This window comes from Oryctolagus cuniculus, chromosome 5 (assembly GCF_051225735.1).
Source record: "Oryctolagus cuniculus isolate XC-2025 breed Fujian yellow rabbit chromosome 5, ASM5122573v1, whole genome shotgun sequence".
Taxonomy (NCBI): Eukaryota; Metazoa; Chordata; class Mammalia; order Lagomorpha; family Leporidae; genus Oryctolagus; species Oryctolagus cuniculus.
The window spans coordinates 81,740,639-81,764,973 of record NC_142871.1 but is presented as its reverse complement, the minus strand read 5'-3'; the positions used below and the strand labels follow the sequence as shown (position 1 = coordinate 81,764,973).

General features: G+C 40.0%; 1 protein-coding gene across 7 annotated transcripts in view; it reads right to left on the bottom strand.

Moving 5' to 3' along the window:
- The window catches only part of MAP3K7 (mitogen-activated protein kinase kinase kinase 7), an 80,896-nt gene extending 56,972 nt beyond the window's left edge, over positions 1-23,924 (bottom strand). For 4 of the 7 annotated variants that reach the window (XR_517954.5, XR_011388616.2, XM_002714584.6 and 1 more), the window contains exons 1-4: positions 23,393-23,924; positions 6,397-6,507; positions 2,535-2,600; positions 1,986-2,031 (exon numbers count right to left, since the gene is read on the bottom strand). Coding sequence is in view for 2 of the 7 variants with exons in the window: in XM_002714584.6 (XP_002714630.3) it covers positions 1,986-2,031; positions 2,535-2,600; positions 6,397-6,507; positions 23,393-23,512 (343 nt within the window). In the remaining 5 variants the exon portion in view is untranslated. The remainder of the gene's footprint in view (positions 1-1,985; positions 2,032-2,534; positions 2,601-6,396; positions 6,508-23,392) is intronic. The other 3 variants (XR_016233851.1, XM_089332891.1, XM_089332892.1) reach the window with 2 other exon arrangements.
- Positions 23,925-24,335: the final 411 nt, after the last annotated feature.

Below are 24,335 nucleotides of genomic sequence, written 5' to 3'. Positions count from 1 at the left end.
GTTACACAGAGAGAGGAGACACAGAGAGAGATCTTCCATCCACTGGTTCACCCCCCAATTGGCCGCAACGGCTGGAGCTGCACGGATCTGAAGCCAGGAGCATGGAGCTTCTTCTGGGTCTCCCACGTGGGTGCAGGGGCCCAAGGACTTGGGCTATCTTCTACTGCTTTCCCAGGCCATAGCAGAGAGCTGGATCGGAAGTGGAGCAGCCGGGTCTCAAACCGGTGCCCATATGGGATGCTGATGCTTCAGGCCAGGGCGTTAATCCACTGCGCCACAGCACCAGCCCCTGTACTTTTTATAATAGTTAAAAACACAATGTACTTGAACTAAATGAAACACTGAAGTACAAGATACATTTTTTTAAGATATATTTATTTATTTGAAAGCCAGAGTTAGAGATAGAGAGTTACGGAGCGATCTTAAATTTGCTCAGATGGCTACAATGGCCAGAGTTGGGCCAGTCTGAAGATAGGAGTCAGGAGCTTCCCAGCCACGTGGGTGGCAGGGGCCAAGGACTTGAGCTATCTTCTGCTGCTTTCCCAGGGCACATTAACAGGGAGCTAGATTGGAAGTGAAACACCTGGGACTTGGCCGGCGCCGCGTCTCAATAGGTTAATCCCCCACCTAGCGGCGCCGGCACACTGGGTTCTAGTCCCAGTCGGGGCGCCGGATTCTGTCCCGGTTGCCCCTCTTCCAGGCCAGCTCTCTGCTGTGGCCCGGGAAGGCAGTGGAGGATGGCCCAAGTGCTTGGGCCCTGCACCCCATGGGAGACCAGGAGAAGCACCTGGCTCCTGCCTTCGGATCAGCGCAGTGCGCCAGCCGCAGCACGTCAGCTGTGGTGGCCATTGGAGGGTGAACCAACGGCAAAAGGAAGACCTTTCTCTCTTTCTCACTATCCACTCTGCCTGCCCAAAAAAAAAAAAAAAAAAAAAAAAAAAAAAAAAGAAACACCTGGGACTTGAATCAGGGCACATATGGGATGCCAGCAACACAGGTGGTAGCTTTATCTGCTACACCACAGTGCTGGCCCCTGACTAGATATCATTAACAAAGATGAACACATGAGCAATAAAGATATAGTCAATTTCATATAAAATGTAATTTTAAAATCTGTGGTGCCGGTGCTGTGGCTCAGTAGGTTAATCCTCCACTTGCAGCTTTGTGCATCCTATATGGGCGCAGATTCTAGTCCCGGTGCTCCTCTTCCGATCCAGCTCTCTGCTATGGCCTGGGAAAGCATTGGAAGATGGCCCAGATGCTTGGGCCCATGCACCTGTGTTGGAGACCTGGAAAAAACTCCTGGCTCTTGGCTTCAGATCCGCTCAGCTTTGGTCGTTGTGGCCATTTGGGGAGTGAACCAGCGGATGAAAGACCTTACACTCTGCCTCTCCCTCTCACTGTCATAACTCTCTCTCTCAAATAAATAAAATCTTAAAAAAAAATTTCTGTAAAAATTTACATAACTGATACTACCAGAGATACTACATTTGGTATACCAGTGGTATTTTGGGGGATAAAATAGCTCTTTTCTTCAAAGATAACTACATGATACAGTTTTCGTTCATTGTTACAGTTACAATGTTCTATGAAATCAGTTTTCACCACTTCATTTTTTGAAAAGAAAGTAAAATAAAGCGGGGTGAAACGGAAGTAAGGTTAAGATTTCTAAAATGAGGATTCAAAGCTAAGAGAGGGCAAGAAAAAAATCAGGAGTCTGAATATACTTTAAAATTGATTTAAAAACACTTTACTACTGAAATGCTTTTTAACATAATGAAAAATCCCCAAAGCAACAAAAAAAAATAGACTTCTAAACATCACATACTAATGTTACAGCATCTTTCTCATCAATTTTTAATCTAAAAATTAACTCTCTTTGGAACTCTGATGGTAAACTGTGAACATTAAATTATCTATAGTTTAGATTCAAAGCTTTCAAACTTGTGGATCTACTAAATACAGACAGGTTTGGTGAGACTCACCATTATATAAAGAGCCCCCTTCAGCATATTCCATCACAAGACATACCTAAAGGAAAGAAAAACCAGAAGAATTAACTGGAGCTAGCATCTTAGACTCTTGGGAAAGAATTTAATTCAACCTCTTGATTTGTAAACACATTAAAAGTCATTCTTTCAAACTGTACTATGTGAAGAGGACCATCGGGAAAAAAGGTATCTAAGACCTAAGAATATTACTCCTAGGGGAGCCCAATAAGACAGAAGATTTATATATATATATTATATATATATATAATATATGTATATATTATATATATATAATCACAAGATCTTTTGGGGATTTTCTTGATGTCATAGGCTACCAGAAGCTTCATAAGGGGTTATTGGATAAGACCAATAACTCCTCCATTATACTGTTTTGCTAGAAGACTAGAAACAAATGCATAAAGTACAACAGTTTTTTCAGAAATGCATCCAAAAGAGCAGTTCCAAATAACTTCATATACACTTACACACATTTGCCACACCATTTCTTACAGACAGATGACAACGACAAAGTGACAAACTTACTGGATTTAAGCAGGCTCCATATAGCTTTACAATATTGGGATGGTTCACCCGAGACAACTGCCGAAGCTGTAACAAATTAAAGTTTCTTTCAGAAAAGTGGTGATTTCTGAAGTACTGACTTTATAGCACCATTAAAATCGTACAGTACTCTAAAATATTTGTCTAAATCATTCAACAATCACTATTTACTATGTGGCAAGCACTGTGGCTACAGTACTCCCCAGAATGGCATAAAATCCTTGTCCTCCGACAGTTTAGTTATGGGGATAGATATATAAAAAATTAATTAAAGCAACCTGCAAAGTACTGTAATAGGATTTACAAACAAGGCATGATGAGTACACAGAAGAGATTAACTCTGCCAAGAAATGTGAGGACATAATCCCAGAGATAGCACTGAGCTGAGTTATCCAAGCAGAAGCAGCCAGGTTATTGTTACTAACATCTTCTTCACAGCTATGAACGTGTAGTCTACCTATTCTCCACGTGGGGCCTGGTGAGCACTTCTTGGAGACTGTATAATTAACATAACTCTCCAAGGGTGGGTATTTTCATTTCCTTTTAAAAGATAAGGCCTTAAAGTTAAGGCCAAGAGAGGGTTAAATGATCTGCTAAAAAATGTTCCTGCCAGGAAATGAAAAAATGAGGGTCTGAACTTGAGTCTGACTTAAAAGGTACACTGTTTGTATATACTGGCCTCCATTTCATTTCCCAACTCTTGAATCAATTCCCTTTTCTCCATGTCTACTGTTACTGCCTTAGTTAACTCCAACCTGAAACACTGCAGTAATTACTATAACCATATTGGTCTCCACACTTTTCACTGAGGGGTTTCGCTGTACTCATTTCAAGGGAAATGATTCTAGATCTCAAGTTAATGTATCTTATCTATACTCTCCCCACCCCCAAAATGCTTCTTGTTCTTTCTTCCCTCTGTTTGCTGCCTTTCTCCCACTCTTCTTCCTTTCCTTATTACCTACATTATGCTGCTGGTTCATACTAAGTCTTCTAAGTCTCTAAACCATTTTCAAAATTTTTATTATTTATTTGAGAGACAGAGAAAACAACAGAGAAAGAGTAAGCTTCCATTTACTGGTTCACCCTGAAAATGCCTGCAATGGCTGGGACTGAAGCTGGGAACACAATCCACATCTTCTGTGTGGGTGGAAGGAAACCAATTACTTAAGCTATTACTGCTGTCTCCTAGGTCTGCACTGCAGGAAGATAGATTCAGGGGCCAGAGCTGGAAATCAAATCCAGGTACTCTGATGTGAGACATAGGCCCTTTAACCCCTAGGTCAAAAAACACCTGATCCCTAAACCTTTTTACTATAAAATACTAGAAAGCTTTATCCCTCCATAGCCAACAATCATAGATTTTGGGGTCCTAAGAGAAAACTTAGTATCACTTATTATATAAAATATGTAAAGCATCTCATCTTAAGATTCAACATTATTATATAATACACTTATTACACCTCATCTTGAGATTCAGATAGCAAACTAGTAAAACGTTTATTCTGTTCCGTCTCTAAATCCCAGTAAGACAGTAAAGGATTTTTTTTCCCCAAGGCATAAACTAAGAAGAAGAGAGTATGAAATGAGAAAACAGTAAACACTGCTGGAAGCTGGAAACAGATGACTAGCATATAACTGACACAGCAGATCAGTAAGAGCTGAAACGTAAACAGGCAATGAGAAAAACTGACAAGTAACCAGTTATTTTACAAAGCCCCCAAAAGGTTGGGAGGTAGTTATATAAGTGAGCCAATGAAAAGAAGGAGGAGGGAGGGCTGGTTAAAAGTCAGACTCAAAGATCTCTTCCCTGACTTCAAAGCTCAATGATGATCTCATCATTGCAGCACAAAACTAGAAGCTGATTTTGAAAGAGAGCACATAATGAACAACATCTGGAATAGAGGACACCAAATGCCAGCAAAGGGATAAACTCAATGTAGTTGTCTCTGGAAAGCAGAAAATTAGATTGGGGGAGGTATAGAGGATTGAATTTGTTTTACTAAGAATTCTTAGAGGGGCCGGTCTTGTGGCCTAACGGGTTATACCGCCACCTGAAACACTGACATCCCCTGTGAGTCCTGGCTGCTCCACTTCTGATCCAGCTCCCTGCAAATATGCCTGGGAAAGCAGTGGAAGATGGCCCAAGTCCTTGGGCCCCTGTACTTCTGTGGGAAACCTGGATGAAGCTTCTGGCTCCCGGCTTCAGCCTGGCCCAGACCTGGCTGTTGGAGCCATTTGGGGAGTGATCCAACAGATGGAAGATCTCTCTCTTTTCCTCTCTTTGTAACTCTGCCTTTGAAATAAATTAAATCTTAAAAAAAAAAAAAAAAGAATTCATAGAGGACCATTTGACTCAAAATTACTTGCATATATAACCTTTTTTTTTTTTTTGACAGGCAGAGTGGACAGTGAGATAGAGAGACAGAGAGAAAGGTCTTCCTTTGCCGTTGGTTCACCCTCCAATGGCCACCGCGGCCGGCGTGCTGCGGCCGGCACACCGCGCTGATCCGATGGCAGGAGCCAGGTACTTATCCTAGTCTCCCATGGGGTGCAAGACCCAAGTACTTGAGCCATCCTTCACTGTACTCCCTGGCCACAGCAGAGAGCTGGCCTGGAAGAGGGGCAGCCGGGACAGAATCCAGCGCCCTGACCGGGACTAGAACCCGGTGTGCCGGCGCCGCAAGGCGGAGGATTAGCCTAGTGAGCCGCGGCGCCGGCCTTGCATATATAATCTTAATTATAACTTTTTTCTCAATTGATTATGATCTTTTTGGCTCTTGATTCCTAGCATTTTATACATATGCTATTTCTACCAGCTTTGTAAAACTGCCAATATGGCAGTATGTGATCAATGAGCTTATCTAAACACTAAGCAAAAATAATGAATAAGGCAAGGTTAAGGCTAGACTCCTAGAGCATACTATTAGATAACATCTTTCTTCATGACAACATCAAACCATCCATCAGCATTTCTCAACTCATTCAGCCAACTATAAATCACTTAATCACATCACAATTAAGTTCTCATTTCTCCACATTACATATCAAAAATACCATAAAACATTTTTAAATTATGGTTAAATAAAAACAGAAATAAATGCAAGTTTACAAGGTTAAAAGCATCTATCTGTTGGCCAGCAAGGATAAAAACTGTAAAACTGATCCAATCAAAACACTGATTAACTACAAAATAATACAAAGTTAATAAAGTAAGGAATATATCTGATGATAATCTAATAATTATTGAACTTTCCTTCATCATCCAACCTATGAGAATTGTAAATTTTATGCTAATGAGAAAAATCAAACTTTAAATTATTTTCCCTTAAAATAGTCTCATTTGAATTTCCAAAAACACTGTGTTAAAACAGGAATGCAAGGATAGGTATTTGGTACAATGGTTCAAATGCTGCTTGGACTGCCCATATCCCCTGTCAGGGTACTCAGGTTCAAGTTCCCACTCCTTCCAGACTCCAGCTTCCTGTTATCTGTACCCTAGAAGGCAGCAGGTGAAGCTCAAATAATTGAGTCGTCTCTCATGCATGTGGGAGTCTATATAATAGAATACCACTTCTTTCCTATCCTACAATACTATGCCTTGAAACAGGTCCAAATTCCTGGATGAATATTGAATTCATTTATGTAGCTAAGTCTCTTCCACTTTCAGTTTCATTAGAATTGGAATGTGAATGAAACACTGTTTCTATGGAACTACATTTGGTTAAAATTGCAGATGTTTATATATATAAAAAATGACAACTGGAAAATAATCTCTTTCATAATATTAAATTCACAGAGTATCTCAGGTGAAGAACTACACAACAGAAATGACATTTCAACTTACCTCCACAATAAATGCTTTCCTCTCAGATTCACTTTCTATTTGTTTAATAGCAACATCTTTTGCTCTCCATTTAGCTTTGCAAACCACTCCAAAGGCTCCTCTTCCAACAACCTGAGTTAAAAAGAAACCCATGAGAATCAGAAGCAAACAGATCCAGCCTAACATAACACTGATGTCAATCTTTAAGTCTTATAAACAAAATTTTAGAAATGATGAATATCTAGATTTTTCACTTTGTAGTATGAATTTTATTAAAGTGAAGGGATAATGAAATGCACACTGTCTTTAGCTTTGAAAGGTTGTGATCTAGATACACCCTTCTTTTCAAGTAAAACCAAAAACAGTAAGTGATGGATTAGGTGTGTGGCACAGCAGGTTATAAAATAGCTTTGGGATGCCTACATCCCCAACTGGGGTGCCTGGGATTGAGTCCTGCTTTTGTTTCTGATCCAGCCTCTTGCTAATGTATTCTGCGAGGCAGCATAAGATGGTTTGAGTCCCTGCCATCCATGTGAAAGGCTTACAATGAGTCCTACCCTGGCTGTTCAGGGCATCTGGGAAGTGAACCAGTTGATGGAAAATCTCTCTTTCTCTGTGTTGCTCTGCCTTTCAAATAAAACAACAACAACAACAACAAACAAACAAACAAAAAAAACCTTCAAACTTAAAATAAAAAGTAGGAACATACAGTAAATATAACAAATGCTTTAACCTATCCCCTTTTTAAAAAAAAATTTTTTTTGACAGGCAGTTAGACAGTGAGAGAGAGAGAGACAGAAAGAAAGGTCTTCCTTTTCTGTTGGTTCACCCTCCAAGTGGCCACAACGGCCAGTGTGTTGCGGCCAGCGCGCTGCGCCGATCCGAAGCCAGGAGCCAAGTGTTTCCTCCCGGTCTTCCATGCGGGTGCAGGGCCCAAGCACCTGGGCCATCCTCCACTGCACTCCCGGGCCACAGCAGACAGCTGGACTGGAAGAGGGGCAACCGGGACAGAATCCAGTGCCCCAACCGGGACTAGAACCTGGGGTGCCGGCACCGCAGGCAGAGGATTAGCCTAGTGAGCCGTGGCGCCTGCCTAACCTAACCTCTTTAAGAATTTTTCTGAATAACTGAGTAGGGGAAGAGGATGGGAGAGATAAAAACATAAATAAAAGCTTAGCCATGTTAAAGATTACACAAAATATGATATTATCAATACAATGGAATATTACTTGGCAAGAAAAAGATACATGACACATACTACAACATAAATGAACCTCAAAGATATTACATCAAATGAAAGAAGCCCGACATTAGAGACCACATATTGTATGATTTCATTTATATGAAATATCCACGTATGACAAATCTATATATAGAAAAAGTAGATCAGTGGTTGCCTAGTGCTTTGGATGAAGATTGAAATTAACCATAAATGTACAGCAGGTATCCTGCCAAAACGATGAAAATGTTTAAAAACTCATTTATAACCACAGTTGACAACTTGGTAAATTTGTAAAACAAACAAACAAAAAAACCCCTGAATTTCATATGTCAAACAGGTGATTTTTGATATGTACACTGAATCTCATTAGTCATTCTTGAATGTTATAGATCAGCATGAATATTACTGATGAAGGTAACCAATGTGTATCACGTAGATTCATGCTGTCATGCTGCTCTCTCTACTTTTATAAATGTTTGCAGCTTTCTATAATATAAAAAAACAGTACAATATAAAAGTAAAAATGAGCTTTTGATATCTGTTGCAACAAAGTCATCAGATTTTATCATTGTGGGGGACATTAGGTAAGTGCTATCTACTCCTATCTTGTTTTCCCACGTATGTAAATACTGTGCCAAGGCCTTTTCCTTAGGTGAAAAAAATCTATCCTTCCTTTTCACATTTATATATTTTTCCACATAGCAGGCCCTGAACTAAGTGCTTTACATACATTAGCTCATTTTCACAGTCCTACAATACAGTCATTAATGCTATCCTCATTTTATACATGAAGCACTGAGCTTTAAAGAAATAAGCTAACCCATCCAAGGTTACCTAGTTAACAAGTGGTTGAGTTTGTTTTGATGCCAGGCAGTCTCAGACTAGGCTGTCAGTGATCCTAACATGTAAAACTTGTAAGACTGTTCATGAATCAGAAAACAGCAATTATGTTTTCCCTTGGGAGAAACTTCACTTGACTTAAAACCTAGATATACAAATCTACAGCAGAAGAAACCTCTTCTATAACAAAGGGGACCAAATGCTTAAGTGAGCAAATGATTTATTATTTACATCAGAACACACTGAAGAGTATAAAGGGGGCACTAATACCTACACCATAGCCACTGTAATCATTGATCAACTTTCACTTCATAAATCACATAAAGGAATGAACACTCCTCATCCTGCTCAACACATAAAGTCACCACATGGTCCATGCTGATTGAATGTTTAACACATGCAGGTACTATTCCATGTACTTTTCATGCATCAACACAGCCAATACTCTTCCATTTTAAAGTAAATGGAGTCATATGGTAATAACCTGTCCTAAATCACACAGTTTGAAAGTCTTCTGAGAAGCCAGAATTTGAAATCTAGAGCATGTAAGGATCAACACTCTCTATATTCAGCTTCTGTCACTGGTTAGGAAAACTGGGCTGCCTCTAGGCAAAACTGCAAAGTAGGCCAACAACTCTGATAATTAGTGATGAGATTATGCTGACTCTGCATTTTCAACTTAAAACCATTGAAACAGGATGTGGGCACATGAGGACATGATAAATTTTCTCCCTTTTGCCTCCCAAATTTTCCACAACATTCTGAATCATGCTTTGGTGACTTTCCTTTTTAACCTTCCCAGCCCTAGCCATTCTAGTTCTATCTGCTATTGGAATCAACATCCGTCATTCACACTTGCCATACAGTTACTTTGCCATAAGACAATATTGGCTATCTGGCACCATTAATAATGGAAAGAGTACATCCAGCTCTGGAACCCAATAGACTACCCAGAGTTTGAAGGCAGAGTTTTGTCTTTCTATAAACTCTTAATGGTGGACAAGTTATCTGTGAGTTTTTGTTTCCATGATAGTAAAACAGAGATGCTTATATATTTCTGAGTGAGTATCTTTAGGTTAAAACTAGGCATTTCTGAAATACTACAAATTATAATTAAGTGTTTAAAGTATGGTGTGATTTAATAGAAAAGGCTATTATATTTATTTCTCTCACAATAAACTAAGATGAATAGTAAACAAATATTAAAGGAGTTTCAACTTTATGGCAACATTAGACTAAGAAGATATACAGGGGAACAATCTACCTATTGATTCAATGAGTTCTATTAACTATTAACTAAAGTGAAGTAATTTAGTATATTCAGCCATGTATTCTTTGATGAATTTTCTAATATATCAAAGCAATGGGTGCTTAGTAGAATTATCCTTGTTTTATTTTTATGTTCTGAGGAATGAATGTTGAATGTTTATGCAGGGTTTCCAAACATGCATATTTGTGGATCATGCACTTGTCACAAAAACTATTGTATGACTATTCGTGACCCACAGTGCCACCTAGTGATGAGATGAAGGCTGACTCTGAGCTTTTAACTTAAAAGCAAGGGAACAAAACATGGGCAAAGGAGAGCATGATAAACTTTCTCTTTTTTCTTCTTGAGACAAAAAATTTTCCAGGATATTATACTGGCACATTCATGTGAGATGAGAGGCCATGGCCTCAAGAATTATACACTTTCATTAAGGTTATATGAAACTTCACATGCAACATGAAACAATGGTATCTAAATGATAAGAAAAGTTAACATATCCAAAGTTGTATGCATAAACTGAAATATATTATAGAAATAATAAATGTGAATTAAAAGGAGTGAAGATGTAAGTTCAGGGTCAATGCTTAAAAATTAAATTTTTGCATATCAAAATATGACTTCTCATTTTTCCACACTGCATGAATGCAGAGATTTCAGGAGTGAGAATTTATCCCTGTCTTTATAGGATAAAAGTAAGATAGTGAGGAGCCAGCACTGTGGTGCAGCAGGCTGGAGCCCCAGCCCTTAATGCCAGCATCCCATGTGGGTACCGATTGAGTCCCTGCTGCTCCACTTCCTACTAGCTCCCTGTTGGTGCTCTTGGGAGAGCAGTGGAGGATGGCCAGCTCCTTGGGTCCCTGTGCCCACATGGGAGATCCAGAGGAGGCTCCTGACTCCTGGCTTTGGATTGGTTCGGCTCTTGCTGTTGTGGCTATTTGGGGAGGAGGCCAGTGGATGGAAGACCTCTCTGTCTGTCTCTGCCTCTCTCTGTAACTCTATCTTTCAAATAAATAAAATAAACCTTTAAAAGAAAAAAAAAAGTGAGGTAGAGAAGAAATTTAAGATTAAACAATAGTACTTGGAATTATTTAAGCACCAGCTGAAGAGAACCAAATGTCAGTTCGTGTAGAAGCTGGGAACACCACCACCCCTGCCCCTTGCAGACTACCATTCTGGAATAGCGAAGGGATTCAAGGGCAGAAAGAACTTATTCTCTTCATTTCACATTCAGAGCCTCAAGAGCGGGCAGCCTTACAGAATGTGCTCTGAAAACATGGGAATCCACAAAGCGGTAAGGATGGCAGCAAAGGACAGACAGAAGGCAGCTCCCTTAGCCCAGGCAGAACATGGAAAAGATACAGAAAAAACCCTGTCAAAAGAAAAGCAAGGGAACTGAACATTAAAGTCTTCTGACTACAGAAAGGAGGCTGCTAGGCAGTGCTGGCATCTGTAACAGAGGCTGTGGGTTGGTAGACAGCTCAAACACAGGGGGATAAATGCAGAATACAGCCGAGTGTCAAAGGACCAATAAAAGCCAAGAGGAAGGCCTAATCAGCATGCAGGCAGAAATGGGTAAGGTCTTCTGCTTTCAAGGGGTGAAAATGAGACTTTCTGACAACAGAATGACAGACTTCATTTGTTTACTCTTCAAACCAATATTTCTTGAATACCTACTACTATACACAGTTACCATTTAGGGTACCAGGCATGTGTAAATAAATAAGACAAATGCCTTGATTTACATGGGATACACTTAAAAGAATAATCAACAGAAAGATGAATAAGAAGTGTCAGATAATTAAAGACATGTAAAGAACAAAACAATCTGACATTATGATAAAGAGACTGGTAGCTACTCCTGGTTGGATATCAAGGGAAGACCATTTGCGGGGACTGCTAACTTATTATGTGGATGACATGAGGAACCAATCAAAGAGCAGGAAAAAGAAACAACTAATGTTAAGGCCAAAAAAGAAAAGGAAACCTCGTTCTCCTACTCAACAAGCTCTTAATCCTATCTGTGGGCTTGGTGCTCTTCTAGACACTGATACAATAATGAACAAAACAAACCAAAATCTTTGCTATCACTGTTTATTTTCTCATGCAGAGAGAAAAATGAAGAGTCAACAAGATATTTAAGCAAAATTTATGTATTTTAGGAAATGATGAATGTGCTAAGAAAATTCTAGCTCTAGGTAAGGAATGGACTGCAGAGAAGCTAAGACATGGAGAAGGACACACACACACATCAGTTAGGAGGCTATCACAGCAGCCCGCCCAAGAGTTATCAGTTGCAACAAGGCTGATGGCAGTGCAGAAAACTGGGCAGATCTGGGATATGTTTTAGATATAGAGTTAATAGGGTGTGTTGACTGTCAGCAAATAGGCAGAAGAGGTAGAGAGGAAAGGAGATGAATCAAGGATAAGGTTGAGGTTGGGCAAATGATTACTGCAGGACAAGAATGATGCAAGCAGAACTGTTTTCCATAACAAAGTTCCATTTTAGTAATATGAAACTTAAGATGCCTATCTAAGCATAGCTATTAAGTAGAAGGTGGAAACATGAGTGAGGGGGATTTGGAAATGCACAGTTAGGAAACATCTGCATAGAGCTGGCATTTCTACTCAATCAACTAGATGAGATCACAAAAAGAGAAAATGTAGACATCAAGATCCCAGAAGTCAGCTGTGAAGCATTTGAATATTTAGAATACAACACAGGAGAAAGAGTCAGCAAAGAATATGAAGGAACGCTTAACAGGGTAGCAGGCAGGCCAACATAGTAGCCCAGAAACTGAGAAAGTGTTTTAGAAAAAAAAGAAGATAGAACCCTGGAACTAGCAAGCCAGTGGCTCTCAAGGTGTGGGCTCTGGTTCACAAACATCACCATCACCTGGAAATATGTGAGAAATGTAAAATTCTCAGGCACCAACCCAAAACTACAGGGCCCAGTGTTTTACCAAGCCCTCTAATTGATTCTGATGTTTGAAAACCATTGCATTAGGCCAATATATTAACATAATGATAATAAGATAGTGGAAGCCATCACACAGATCAGAGAACTCTCCTCTGCTGTTGACATTATTTATGGAAGCTTCTCCAGAATACCCAGACACCATGTTGGCCAGGAACAAAGGAAAATGAAAATCCTCATGAGGGGAGATTGAACTCAGAAATAACTGAATACATTTTGAATTTTCTGAGTAAAAGCAACCTAAGGAGCTAAGTTTTACAATGACACCGAGTTGTTCTTGATGTGGCAGGACTAAATGCTGTTCTCTGAATTAAGAGGGAAACCCCATATATAAACTGCAACTGGTTACAGAAAATGCAAACTTTTCTGAATAACTTTCCAAAAGCAAATAGGAAACATGGAATTACATGCTTTAAAAAAAAAAAGTGGGGAGGGGGGGACAGCGCTGTGGCGCAGCGGGTTAATGCTGTGGCCTGAGGTGCCTGCAACCCATATGGGCACAGGTTTAAGACCCGGCGGCTCCACTTCCAGTCCCACTTTCTGCTGTGGCCTTGGAGAGAAGTAGAAGATGGCCCAAATCCTTGGGACCCTGCACCCACGTGGGAGACCTGGAAGGGGCTCCTGGCTTCAGATCAGCTCAACTCTGGCCATTGTGGCCGGTTGGGGAGTGAATCAGTGGATGAAAGACCTCTCTCTCTCTCTCTCTCTCTCTCTCTCTCTCTCTGCCTCTCTTCTCTCTGTGTAGCTCTTTCAAATAAATAAATCTTTAAAAAAAAAAAAAGTGTGTACCAAGATAAGCTGCCTCCACAATGCTGGCATCCCAAATGGGCAGCTCCACTTCTGATCCAGTTCCCAGCTAAAATGCCTGAGAAATCAACTGAGAGGGTGGTCCAAGTACTTAGGCCCCTGCATGCATGTAGGTGACCTGAATGAAGTCCCTGGCTCCTCCCTTTGGCCTGGCCTAGCTCTGGGTGCTGTGGCCATTTGGGGAATGAACTAGCGGTGGGAGATATAACTCTGCCTTTCAAATAAATAAACAAATCTTTTGCTTGTTTTTAAGACAGAATTAGGGCCAGCATCGCGGCTCACTTGGCTAATCCTCCGCCTGCGGTGCTGGCGCCCTGGGTTCTAGTCCTGGTTGCTCCTATTCCAGTCTAGCTCTCTGCTGTGGCCCAAGAAGGCAGTGGAGGATGGCCCAAGTGCTTGGGTCCCTGAACCCGCATGGGAGACCAGGAGGAAGCACCTGGCTCCTGGCTTTGGATCGGATCGGCGCTGCATGGTGTGCCGGCCATGGCAGCCATTTGGGGGTGAAGCAACGGAAAAAGGAAGACCTTTCTCTCTGTTTCTCTCTCTCTAACTCTGCCTGTCAAAAAAAAAAATTAAAAAAAAAAAAAAAAAAGATAGAATTAGGGGCCAGCAATGTGGCCTAGAAGGTTAAGCCTCTGCCAGAGGTGCTGGCATCCTATATGGGTGCCAGTTTGAGTCCCAGATGCTCCACTTCTGATCCAGCTCCCTGCTAATGTACTTGGGAGAGCAATGGAGGATGGCCCAACTACTTAGGTCCCTGTACCTACATGGGAGACCTGGAGGAAGCTCCTGGACCTGGCTTTGGCCTGGTCCAGCCCAGCTGTTGTGGTCATTTGGGGAGTGAACCAGTGGAAGGAAGATCTCTGGCCCCCACTGTCCTAACCTCTTTCTCTCCGGCTTTCAAATAAATAAAAACTTACACTTCCCCTAACTTTTTGAAGTTCCCCTGGATACATATCTTTTAATTCCAGTTTTCCATAAACCTTTTGAAGTCCCCTTGTATTTTGCCTTCTCTCCTTCCAATCTGATACTTGCTCTCTAAAGGAGTAGCCTGATGGGAATTAGGGGTGGAAGAAGGCAGTATACAGAAAGAAAAAAGCTTCCTTGAGCATTCCAATATATTCCTCAGGTATTTCTTCAAGAAACATTTTAAAGTGTAATTTTATTATCTGTGTAACAATAATAGAATATATCATTTAAGAGTATATTACAACTTACAAAGCACTCTTCACAGTTGATGAGGGTTAAATGTCATAAGCCTGTGGACATACAGGATTTTTTTACTCCCAAGTTAAAGAGAAAACCAAGACTCCAAAACCTGAAGTTGTCTACTGAAGATCATGTAACTAGTAAATCATACCCAACTTTTGTATATGTCCTATGGTGCCAACAAAATAAGAGGACCAACAGGCATACAGCACAGTGTCTTGTAGAAAGATTAGAAAATGCTACACAGAGGTAGTAAGTATGATATAGCAAGCAATTTTTCAAGAATTTTGGGTAAAATTCTTAAATGCAATAACTAAAACCATGAAAAATCAAGAAAATTGTTATAATGTATTGTTATAATCAGGGATAGGAAAGACCTTTCTAAGTCTGATATCAAAGAAAGAAAATTAAGAAAAAAAAAGTTTAGATGAAGTTATAAGTGGTCAATCAACATAGAAAAAGATGTTGAACCGGCAATAATCAAAGAAACAGCAATTAAAATAACAATATTCAATTTTCTAATGGGATTAATAAAAATTCTAAATCTCAGTATCACTTGGCAATATGTATCAAGATACATCTTATACATGTTCATTCATTTTTAACTCAGCAATACTATTTCTGCAATTTGTTCTAAGCAAATATCAGAAGGTATGGAAGACCATTCAGGTAGTTCATAGTAACAACAACAACAAACATCAACAGAGGACTGATTAAGAAAGAAATAGTTCCATTAGCTTCTTTCAGTGACTGTTTTTTCCTCTTTCCAAATCTTAGTAGACATTGATATTTTCTACTGTTGTCCTTGGTCCATTTTCCTCTAACTTCATGGCTTCATCCTCTTGAATCTTTCTCCCATCCAAGTTTTTTCAGCAAGATGAACTATATTTAAAACTGCCTTTGGAAAATGGTGCTTATACAGGCACCTCAAGTCCAACATGTGAAATACTGACTCCATTATCTTTCTCTTACTTTCAGCATATTGCAATTTACTTGACCTTTGTCAAGTACATTATTCCATTTTAATTATGTCAATCTTCATGTTTTGGAAAGGTTCTATTTAGAAAGTTTATTAAAATTTGAGCCATGATATAATGACACTATGGGGCCATAACTTAAATTTTGCTAATTGTTCTATCATCTCCCACTGTTTTTCAGCATCTATTTTTCAATATTTTCCAATGTACACCATATATATATGTAAATCTAAAACTATTCACGTGAGTATACAAATCCAAATGTTTTGTTTTACTACTGGGAGATAGATGACCACAAAAATGTCGAGACCACTGCCTTCCCAAGACTCCCTGGTCATGGATGCCTACTACTGCCTGCTCTCCAGCTTTCTCAGGGTGACAGTGGAACACGGCAGTCTGCTAATGGGGAAAGAGTACACAAGTATGGAGTTTTTACAATGCCACATATTCCTTTAAGAAACTGTTTCAAACAAATAATTCTGTAACAAAGTTACTTACTATCTTAATGAAAAAAATAAAATGATGGAGAAGATTAGATACAGAGTTAACTAGCACATCTGATCTGTGAAGGCCAAGTCTAAAAACAGGTAAGGGGATTATGTGCATTATTAGATAAGGAATAAGTCAATGCACAAACTCCAAAAACCAACCTATGCTTTTCTTTTTCTTTTTTTAAATTTTCTCTTATTTATTTGAGAGGCAGACAGACAGACCTGCTGGTTCACTCCCTAAACTCCACTAACAGCTGGGGAGATAGGTCAGGCAGAAGCCAGGAGCCAGGAACCGCCAATCCAGGTCATCCATGTGGCTGGCAGGGATGTAACTACTTGAGACAGCATCTGCTGCCTCCTTGGATGTGCATTAGCAGGAAGCTGGGAACAGAAGCAGAGCTGGGACTCTGGGATTTGAATTTAAGCACTCTGAGATGTGTTCATTCCAACTGGCATCTTAACTGCTAGCCAAAAGTCTGTCCTCTCTATGTTTTTCTTGACATATGGCAGACTGACAGAAGAGTTGCATAGGTGGCCATTCTTGAGGCACACTGGCAATTGCGGTAAATAAATAATTTAAAAAATCTAAAATTAAAGTTAGAAAATACTGAAATTTTACTTTTCAGATTGTATTCATATCTGAATAATATAGATTGACATATTATCATTAATTATGATTTTGGATGATTGTTTTCCCCAAAGATCAATTTTCAACAAAAGCATGAGAACACATATCCAAGTTACAAGTATCTTCCACATCATGCATGTTCACTTGAAAAAGTCAACTTAGAAGTAAATATATCAGATATTCTTTACAATCCTTCATCTATAAAAACGGAAGAACATGGGAATACATAGAGGACTTTTTTTTTTTTTTAAGATTTACTTATTTATTTGAAAGTCAGAGCTACATAGAAAGAGGCAGAAGAAGGAAAGGCAGAGAGAGAGAGAGAGAGAGAGAGCGAGCTATTCTACCTGCTGGTTCATTCCAAAATGGCTGCACGGCCAGGGCTGGGCCAGGTTGAGGCCAGGAGACAGGAGCTTCATCTGGGACTCATATGTAGGTAACAGGGGCCCAAGGACTTGGGTCATTTTCTGCTGCATTCCCAGGCACATTAGTAGGGAGCTGGATGGGAAGTGGAACAGCCGGGACTTGAAGTGGCACCCATAGGGATGCAGGTGATGGCTTTACCTGTCACGCTACAGTATCGGTCCAAAGACTTTGGTTTTAAAGGGAAATCAATTTAGAAACACTGCCCTCTAAATTTATGAATGTTTTCTAAATTATATGTTTTAGATTAATTCTCTTAGGATACACATTGTTCCCCCAATTGTTTAGTTCTCTTGGTTTTAAGTCTACAATTTTAGTCTCTTACAATAAAGCAGATTTCAATTTAATTTCTTAATAAAAGAAAAAGTGACAGAATATGAGACATAGCATTTGAATATTTCCATGAAATTACTATTGAAAATTACAAAAGCCAAAATCAGAACTTAATTGTGTCTTTTAAAGGAAGGAATTCCTTTAAAAACTAAACAAATGCCATAACTAAACTCAATGGAAAATGATGGATGTATGCCTTAGTATTCTTAATTTGCTGTGAAATAATTCATCCTAATTGTCTCTGATTCATGTTATTTTTAGTTTAGTGACTATAGCTGTTAGTTTGGTTTGGCCTTATTTGACAGACTATTTGAATGGATCCCTGGTTATGCTGCCATCTCTCTGGATAGAAATCTGGAACATGATAGAACAAGCACAGATTTTATATTTATTGGTTAGGACTTGGGACCTCCAACTATTTCAGAACTTTAATTTCTATTAATAAACTGTGGCAGAGTAGAACTGCCATCTGCTGACAAGACAGATTTGAACACACAAAAGGAAGGCTTTGATTATCCAAACTTTCTCCTGAATTTTTCATGCTGTCTTTTTAAAGCCTGTCATAAAACTTCTGATCTATTTAATAGGACTTTCTTTCAAATCATATTCTCAGCTTTTCTGCTAAGTGACATGTGTACCATACAAAAATTATCTCTGTAACTACTATAATAACTGTCCTACATTTCTACTAAAATCAACGGTCTCTGGGTGAGTTTATTATTCTGGACATCCGTAATTAAACAGTGACTAACAAATCTAGACTGCAGCTTATTCAGGCCCTATAAGTCATGTTTTTCTCTAATATTAGTTGCACATATATTTCTAGCTTATGCCAACAAAATACACTAGACTTTTTTAAGTTCTTTCTATATTTCCCCTTCCTAAGATATTTCAGCTTTTAAAATGAAACATGACAAAACCTTTGCATGGCTCTTTAATAATGCTTAAAATATACATAAATGTTGCAATGATTATATGTGCCCAATATTGTAGCCCTGCTCACATGCTATAGTTGCAGTCAACATCATGGGGCTCCCTTTTAAAAGGCAGCCATTGTATATAGGGTCTTTTTAGCACTTCAGTAAAAGCTCACATGCTTATTCACAGCACTTGGCCTTTTACCCTTGATAAACACAAGTATTTGCCAAGTGTAATGGGATCAACGTTAGAATAGGAATCAGATCTAATGTAAATGCTGTCTTAGCTAAACATACAACTTATTTATTTATTTATTTTTTGACAGGCAGAGTTAGACAGTGAGAGAGAAACAGAGAGAAAGGTCTTCCTTCCATTGGTTTACCCCCAAATGGCCGCTATGGCTGCCAAGCTGTGCCAATCCGAAGCCAGGAGCCAGGTGCTTCCTCCTAGTCTACCATGCGGGTTCAGGGACCCAAGCACTTAGGCCATCCTCCACTGCCTTCCCAGGCCACAGCAGAGAGCTGGATTGGAAGAGGAGTAACCGGGACAGAATCCGGTACCCCAATGGGGACTAGAACCCGGGGTACCGGCACCGCAGGCGGAGGATTAGCCTAGTGAGCCGCGGCACCGGCCCACACAACTTATTTTAACCCTTGTTTTATCACATGTAATATAAGAGAACCAGAAAAAATTTCATTCACGCGAGCATGTTATGATAACTCCATTTACTCAGTCAACAAGGTTTATAGATTCTTCTATGTGCTATGCATTGGGTTGCAAATGTGAATAAGGCACTTCACACTTTGTTAGGGGGTGGGGTCACAATTTCAGTTACTGTTTAATGCCTTGAAGGGCAGTACTTGCAGAAATGACAAAAGCTTAGGTTACTCAGGGAAAGCTTCTGTATGGATGTGACACTCGAGGTGGGACTTCAAGGCTGAGAAGGACTCAGCCATGCCAAGTTCTAGGGCAAGAGTTCTCCAGGCAGAGGAACAAATGTAAAGACAATTCATATCAGCAACTTTCTCAACCACTGACTTTATTTGAAACCTAGTTTAAAATAGTCCCCACTCAATGGAGCCTCTTGGGATTAATTCTATTTTCAAATTATAGTTTATGGGCTCAATTTACACTAAATACTATATCCACAGGTTTAAGTCTGTAGTTCTGAAAATATAATTAACTGTAGTGTTTATTCTAGTCTCACAGTAAGTCAGATATTTTTATAGAGAGAATCCTAGGACTCTTCATCTTCCACAGTACTTCAGCAGTACGGTGTACGGAGAATGTTCATTAAATGTTCAGGACCAACTACTAGAAAGAAAATCAGTATTTTGGTTCCTAATCCCCAGAATAAGGTTTATTAGAGAATCCACGGAAGAACTAAGGCGACACTAATTCCCGTGGAAAGAGCAAATGACTGATAAGTAAGAAATCTCATATTCAATTCCTAGCTCTACCATTTACTTAGGCATGTGGCTTCTGGAAAATCATATTCTATGACCACTTATTAATCTCTGGAAAATGCAGTTATCATTTATCCTACCTACCCAGGATTGGCTGGCTACCAATTAAATTCCATGAGAGATTAGGATTGTTGTGCTTAAAGGAATTCCCAGCTTGCTGTGGAAACAGAACATAAATACAGGAAACAATGAATGTGTTTTCATTTTAGAATTAGAAGAGACATTAAATGATTTTGTTCAATTCCTCATTTTACAAGAAAACTTAGAGGCCCCAAAACCAAACGACATGCTCAAGGTTAGAATTTTAGCTGTACATCACCTAAATTGCCCAGCATACTTTTCATGATTGCACATAGTGTTTACCACTCTCGCAATCTCATGCCAATGTCCACACTTCACAATTTAACATACTCTGCACCAGCATCCAGAATGACAAAAACTAAACGATACTCTAAAAAGTGTACCTGGGTAGATCCCTGAGGTTGAGATCTTTTACATTTAGTATCAGAACTGAATTTAAAAAGTGCCAAATGGGGGTGGATGTTTGGCTCAGTGGATTAAGTTCCCACCTGAGATGCCTGCATCCCATATCAGAGCACTGGTTCATCCTGGCTGCTCTGCTTCAGAGGTGTACCCTGGGAGGCAGCTGGAGCTAGGCCAAGTACTTGAATTCTTGCCACCCATATGGTAGACCAGAACTGAGGTCCAGGCTCCTGGGGTTAGCCTGGCCCAGCCCTTGTGGTTGCATATCGCTGGCGAGTGAACCAGCAGATGGAATACCTTTCACTGTCTTTCGATTTTTCAATGAAAATGAAAATACATTTTTAAAGAGTACCAAATGAATATTACTGAGTCACACTATTAAGAACCCAAAGATTAAAAGCAGCGGATGTTTTAGACATTATATCTACTAAATAATTGCCTATTTGGCCTCCGGTTGGGATTTCTTTTTAAAACAGTTTCTGTGGGCCGGCATTGTGGTGCAGAAGGTTAATCTGCTGCCTGTCACCCCAGTATCCCTTGCTGAAGTACAGGGTTAAGCCTCAGTTGCTTCACTCTCCATTAAGCTCCTTGCTCCTGTGCCTTGAAAAGCAGCAGAAGATGGCTCAAGTGCTTGAGCCCCTGCACCCATGTGGGAGACCTAGAGGGCCATTTAGGGAGTGAACCAGAAGATGGACGATCTTTCTAACACTGCCTTTCAAATAAATAAATAAATAAACCTAACAGAAAACAAAAAAAGATACTTTCTAGTTATATTGTTACAATATATTGATATAATTATTCTTGTTATTTGACTATATATAAATATAGCATATGGTCTTAATTTAAAAGACAATGTACTTCTATAAATTGAAAGCAATATAAAATAATTTTTGTTTCTGGTCATCCTTCTCTGTTCACTTTTTATGATTTAATCTAGAAGACTGAGAAATAGTTACTGAGTGCTCTTGATTATATAGTATGCAAAGGAAGAGTATGATGGAAATTATGTAGTGGTTTTTCAAAATCAGAAAGGTGTAAATTCAGGATTTAAAGGGAAAACAAATCGGATATATAAAAATGAAAACCAAAACAAACACCCCTAAATGCCTAATATTAGAAAGAAATTCTCATCTGAAAACAAAAATCTACTCCTTAGGAATATCCTCCCCTCAAAGTTGAAACATATCTGAAAGAAGGGTCTTGGAAACATAAAAAGCTAACCAGAAGTGAAAAGGCTTTGAGGGAAGAATATCAAAATGGCAAATGTCTCCTTAATAACTTGCATTCTTCCATGAAGCAAGAATCCAAAAAGCTTTAGAAAGCAGTTTGTAAAAACTAAGGTTGTGAGAGTCAAGTAATTTTGTGAGGTAGACCACGGAGTACAAGTTATTATTATATAATAATTTCTTGTCTACCAGCATAGCAGTTCACCACAGAGTAGACGTAAATGCTTATTTAAAAACTGCAATTCTTGTAGACTGACTCATTCCATTTTTATTCTTAAAAAAGAATGTTAGCCATTAAAGCTGAATCAACTATCCACTTCTGAAAAAGGAATTTATCATAGCCTCAATAGGAAAAGAAAAAAAAAATTTTTCCTCTTCAAAATACAGGTCTTCTTTTAGTTAGCTATGTGACCTTAAAGCAGGTCATTGCTCCAGTCTGGAATTAAGTTTCCTAATAATATGTGTCAGGCATTGTTGGGTGTTTTGCATATATTGTTTAATAGGATCTGTTATATGGATAAAATAAAATAGAATATTATTATCTCTATTTTACACTTATGGAATTGAAAGCTCAAAGGAGTTAAGAAACTTGCTCCCAAATTACACAGCTAGAATGTGGTATATCGGATATACTGAACCTTTCTAAAACTAAAAAGAAAGGAAGAAAGGAAGATAGAAAAAGAAAAAAGCATTGAATGTTCATTAACTCACTACTTTTAACTGGCTGTCATGTAAATGCAATTTTATATTTTTAAAATAGAGACAGCTCTTTGAGAGTCTATTATGTTTCACCAGGATTTAACAAGGTTCTTAATGGTACAGGTAGAGCAAAGTGCTTAATAAATTTTATAGCGAAAAATAGCAACTGTTTGACAGATACTATCCCCAACTAAAAATTTAACAAGTTCCACAGTGTGTCTTTAAAATGCATATTCAGTTTTTACTTTTCTAAATTTTATGGTCCTTAGAACCAATCTACCCCTTTATGAACTAGAAAAGGAGAAATGTATGAAAAGCACAGATACTTTGATCTGTAATAAATTACTGCAGAACACAGAATGGGTTCCAGACAGAGAAATTCGGCGACATTCTGGCTGTCACCAGAAATGACAGATACGATGGATAACTGGATAGGAAAGCAGCTGGTTATCAGCAAAACCAACAGTTATCTTTTCAGAATATGCTACTTGAAACTTCTTTTCATCGTAGACCAGTCGGCGTTACCACGGGTGAAATTCATCTAAAACAGCTAGACACTGAATACTGCGAGTGCTGCTTTATGATATCGGAAAAACAGAGTCATTCGGTACTAAGGGAGAACATTTTATTAGAATTGATGACCTAGTAACTTGGCAAGCATTTACTGAGCATCCCTTACGCCCCAGGCACTGAGCTGGAAACCGAACATAATACCATCGTTGGCCCTTCGCGTCTAGCGAACTCCAAAACCGCCAGTCTTCACGGAATTTACTCACAGGTATGAGAACTGGCGGGTCACACTACCGCACAGTTCATTCTGTTTGAGGTGACCCAAATCCAGGCACCAGACTATCTGATCCACACTCATGAAGAGTGTCGGGGTAAAGAAAAAAAAGAGACAGCTAGCGGGAGCAGTCGCGCCTCCTCCACACCCCGTCTCTGAAGGGCTGGGGGCACTCCTGGGTGGACCCCGCCGGGCCCCTTCGGAGCCAGGACCAGGCAGAGGCAGGGACCGCCCAGGACGACTGTCTCCGTGCTGGGGCTTGCTCACCTCTTCCACCTCGATCTCCTTGTAGTCGATCTCCTCAAAGTTAAGGACCTGGGTAGGGGCTTCGATCATCTCACTGGTCGAAGACGAAGAGGAGGAGGAGGCGGCAGAGGCTGTAGACATGATCCCTCGCGGGGCCCGGGGGGCCCGAGGACAGTGCCGCCGGGACAATCCAGGTGAGGCTCGCGCCCACCCTCCTCCGGACCGACCTTCAGCTTGGAGCCGCGCAGCCCTGCCACCCAGCGATCCGTGGCCGGGGTGGGGGCTGCAGCCACAGCCGTGTCCCGGCTCCGGCGCCGCTGCGCTTTCCGCTGCCGGGCCCGCCCACTGCACTTCCGGTTCCGGTCCGAAATCGGAAACAGGGGAGCCGCGAGCCCGAAAGAGGGAAGAAGAGGGTTTTGTGACTTGGAAAGAGAAAGGAGGGACAGACTAGGGGTGGGGTGGAGGAGGGTAAGAGGCTCGCTAGAACATGTAGAACAAATTTCGCGAGATCTTTGTTAAATGGCCTCAGCAAAAGGATGATACCGCGATATCTGACGGCCTGACGTAATTAAAGTGCGCGAGCGGAAGTGGCGTGGAATATGACCGAAAAATCGGCGTGGTTGGTCGCTTAAGAACCAGCGGGAAAGACAAAAAGCTGCGGTTTGATGTCTGCTTGGTGAACTATGTCGTTCCTACCTTTCTTCTTCTCTGAGCGGCCTCCATACGGACAAGGTGGTGTTGAGCTGTGTTTTTGTGATGAAGCTTACTTTTCATGTTGAGTACTAAACTAAAATGAGCTATTTTTTTCAGAAACCCTGTAAAATGTGCTTTCCTCTGTGTTGTGTTTGGAAGGCAGCAGATGTCTCCTGAATTCTGGGCCGACTGGACATTTCTGTTTAGATATAACGTGAACACCGAAACTTCAGAATGCCAAAAGCAAGTTCAAAGACTGTCACCACAAATC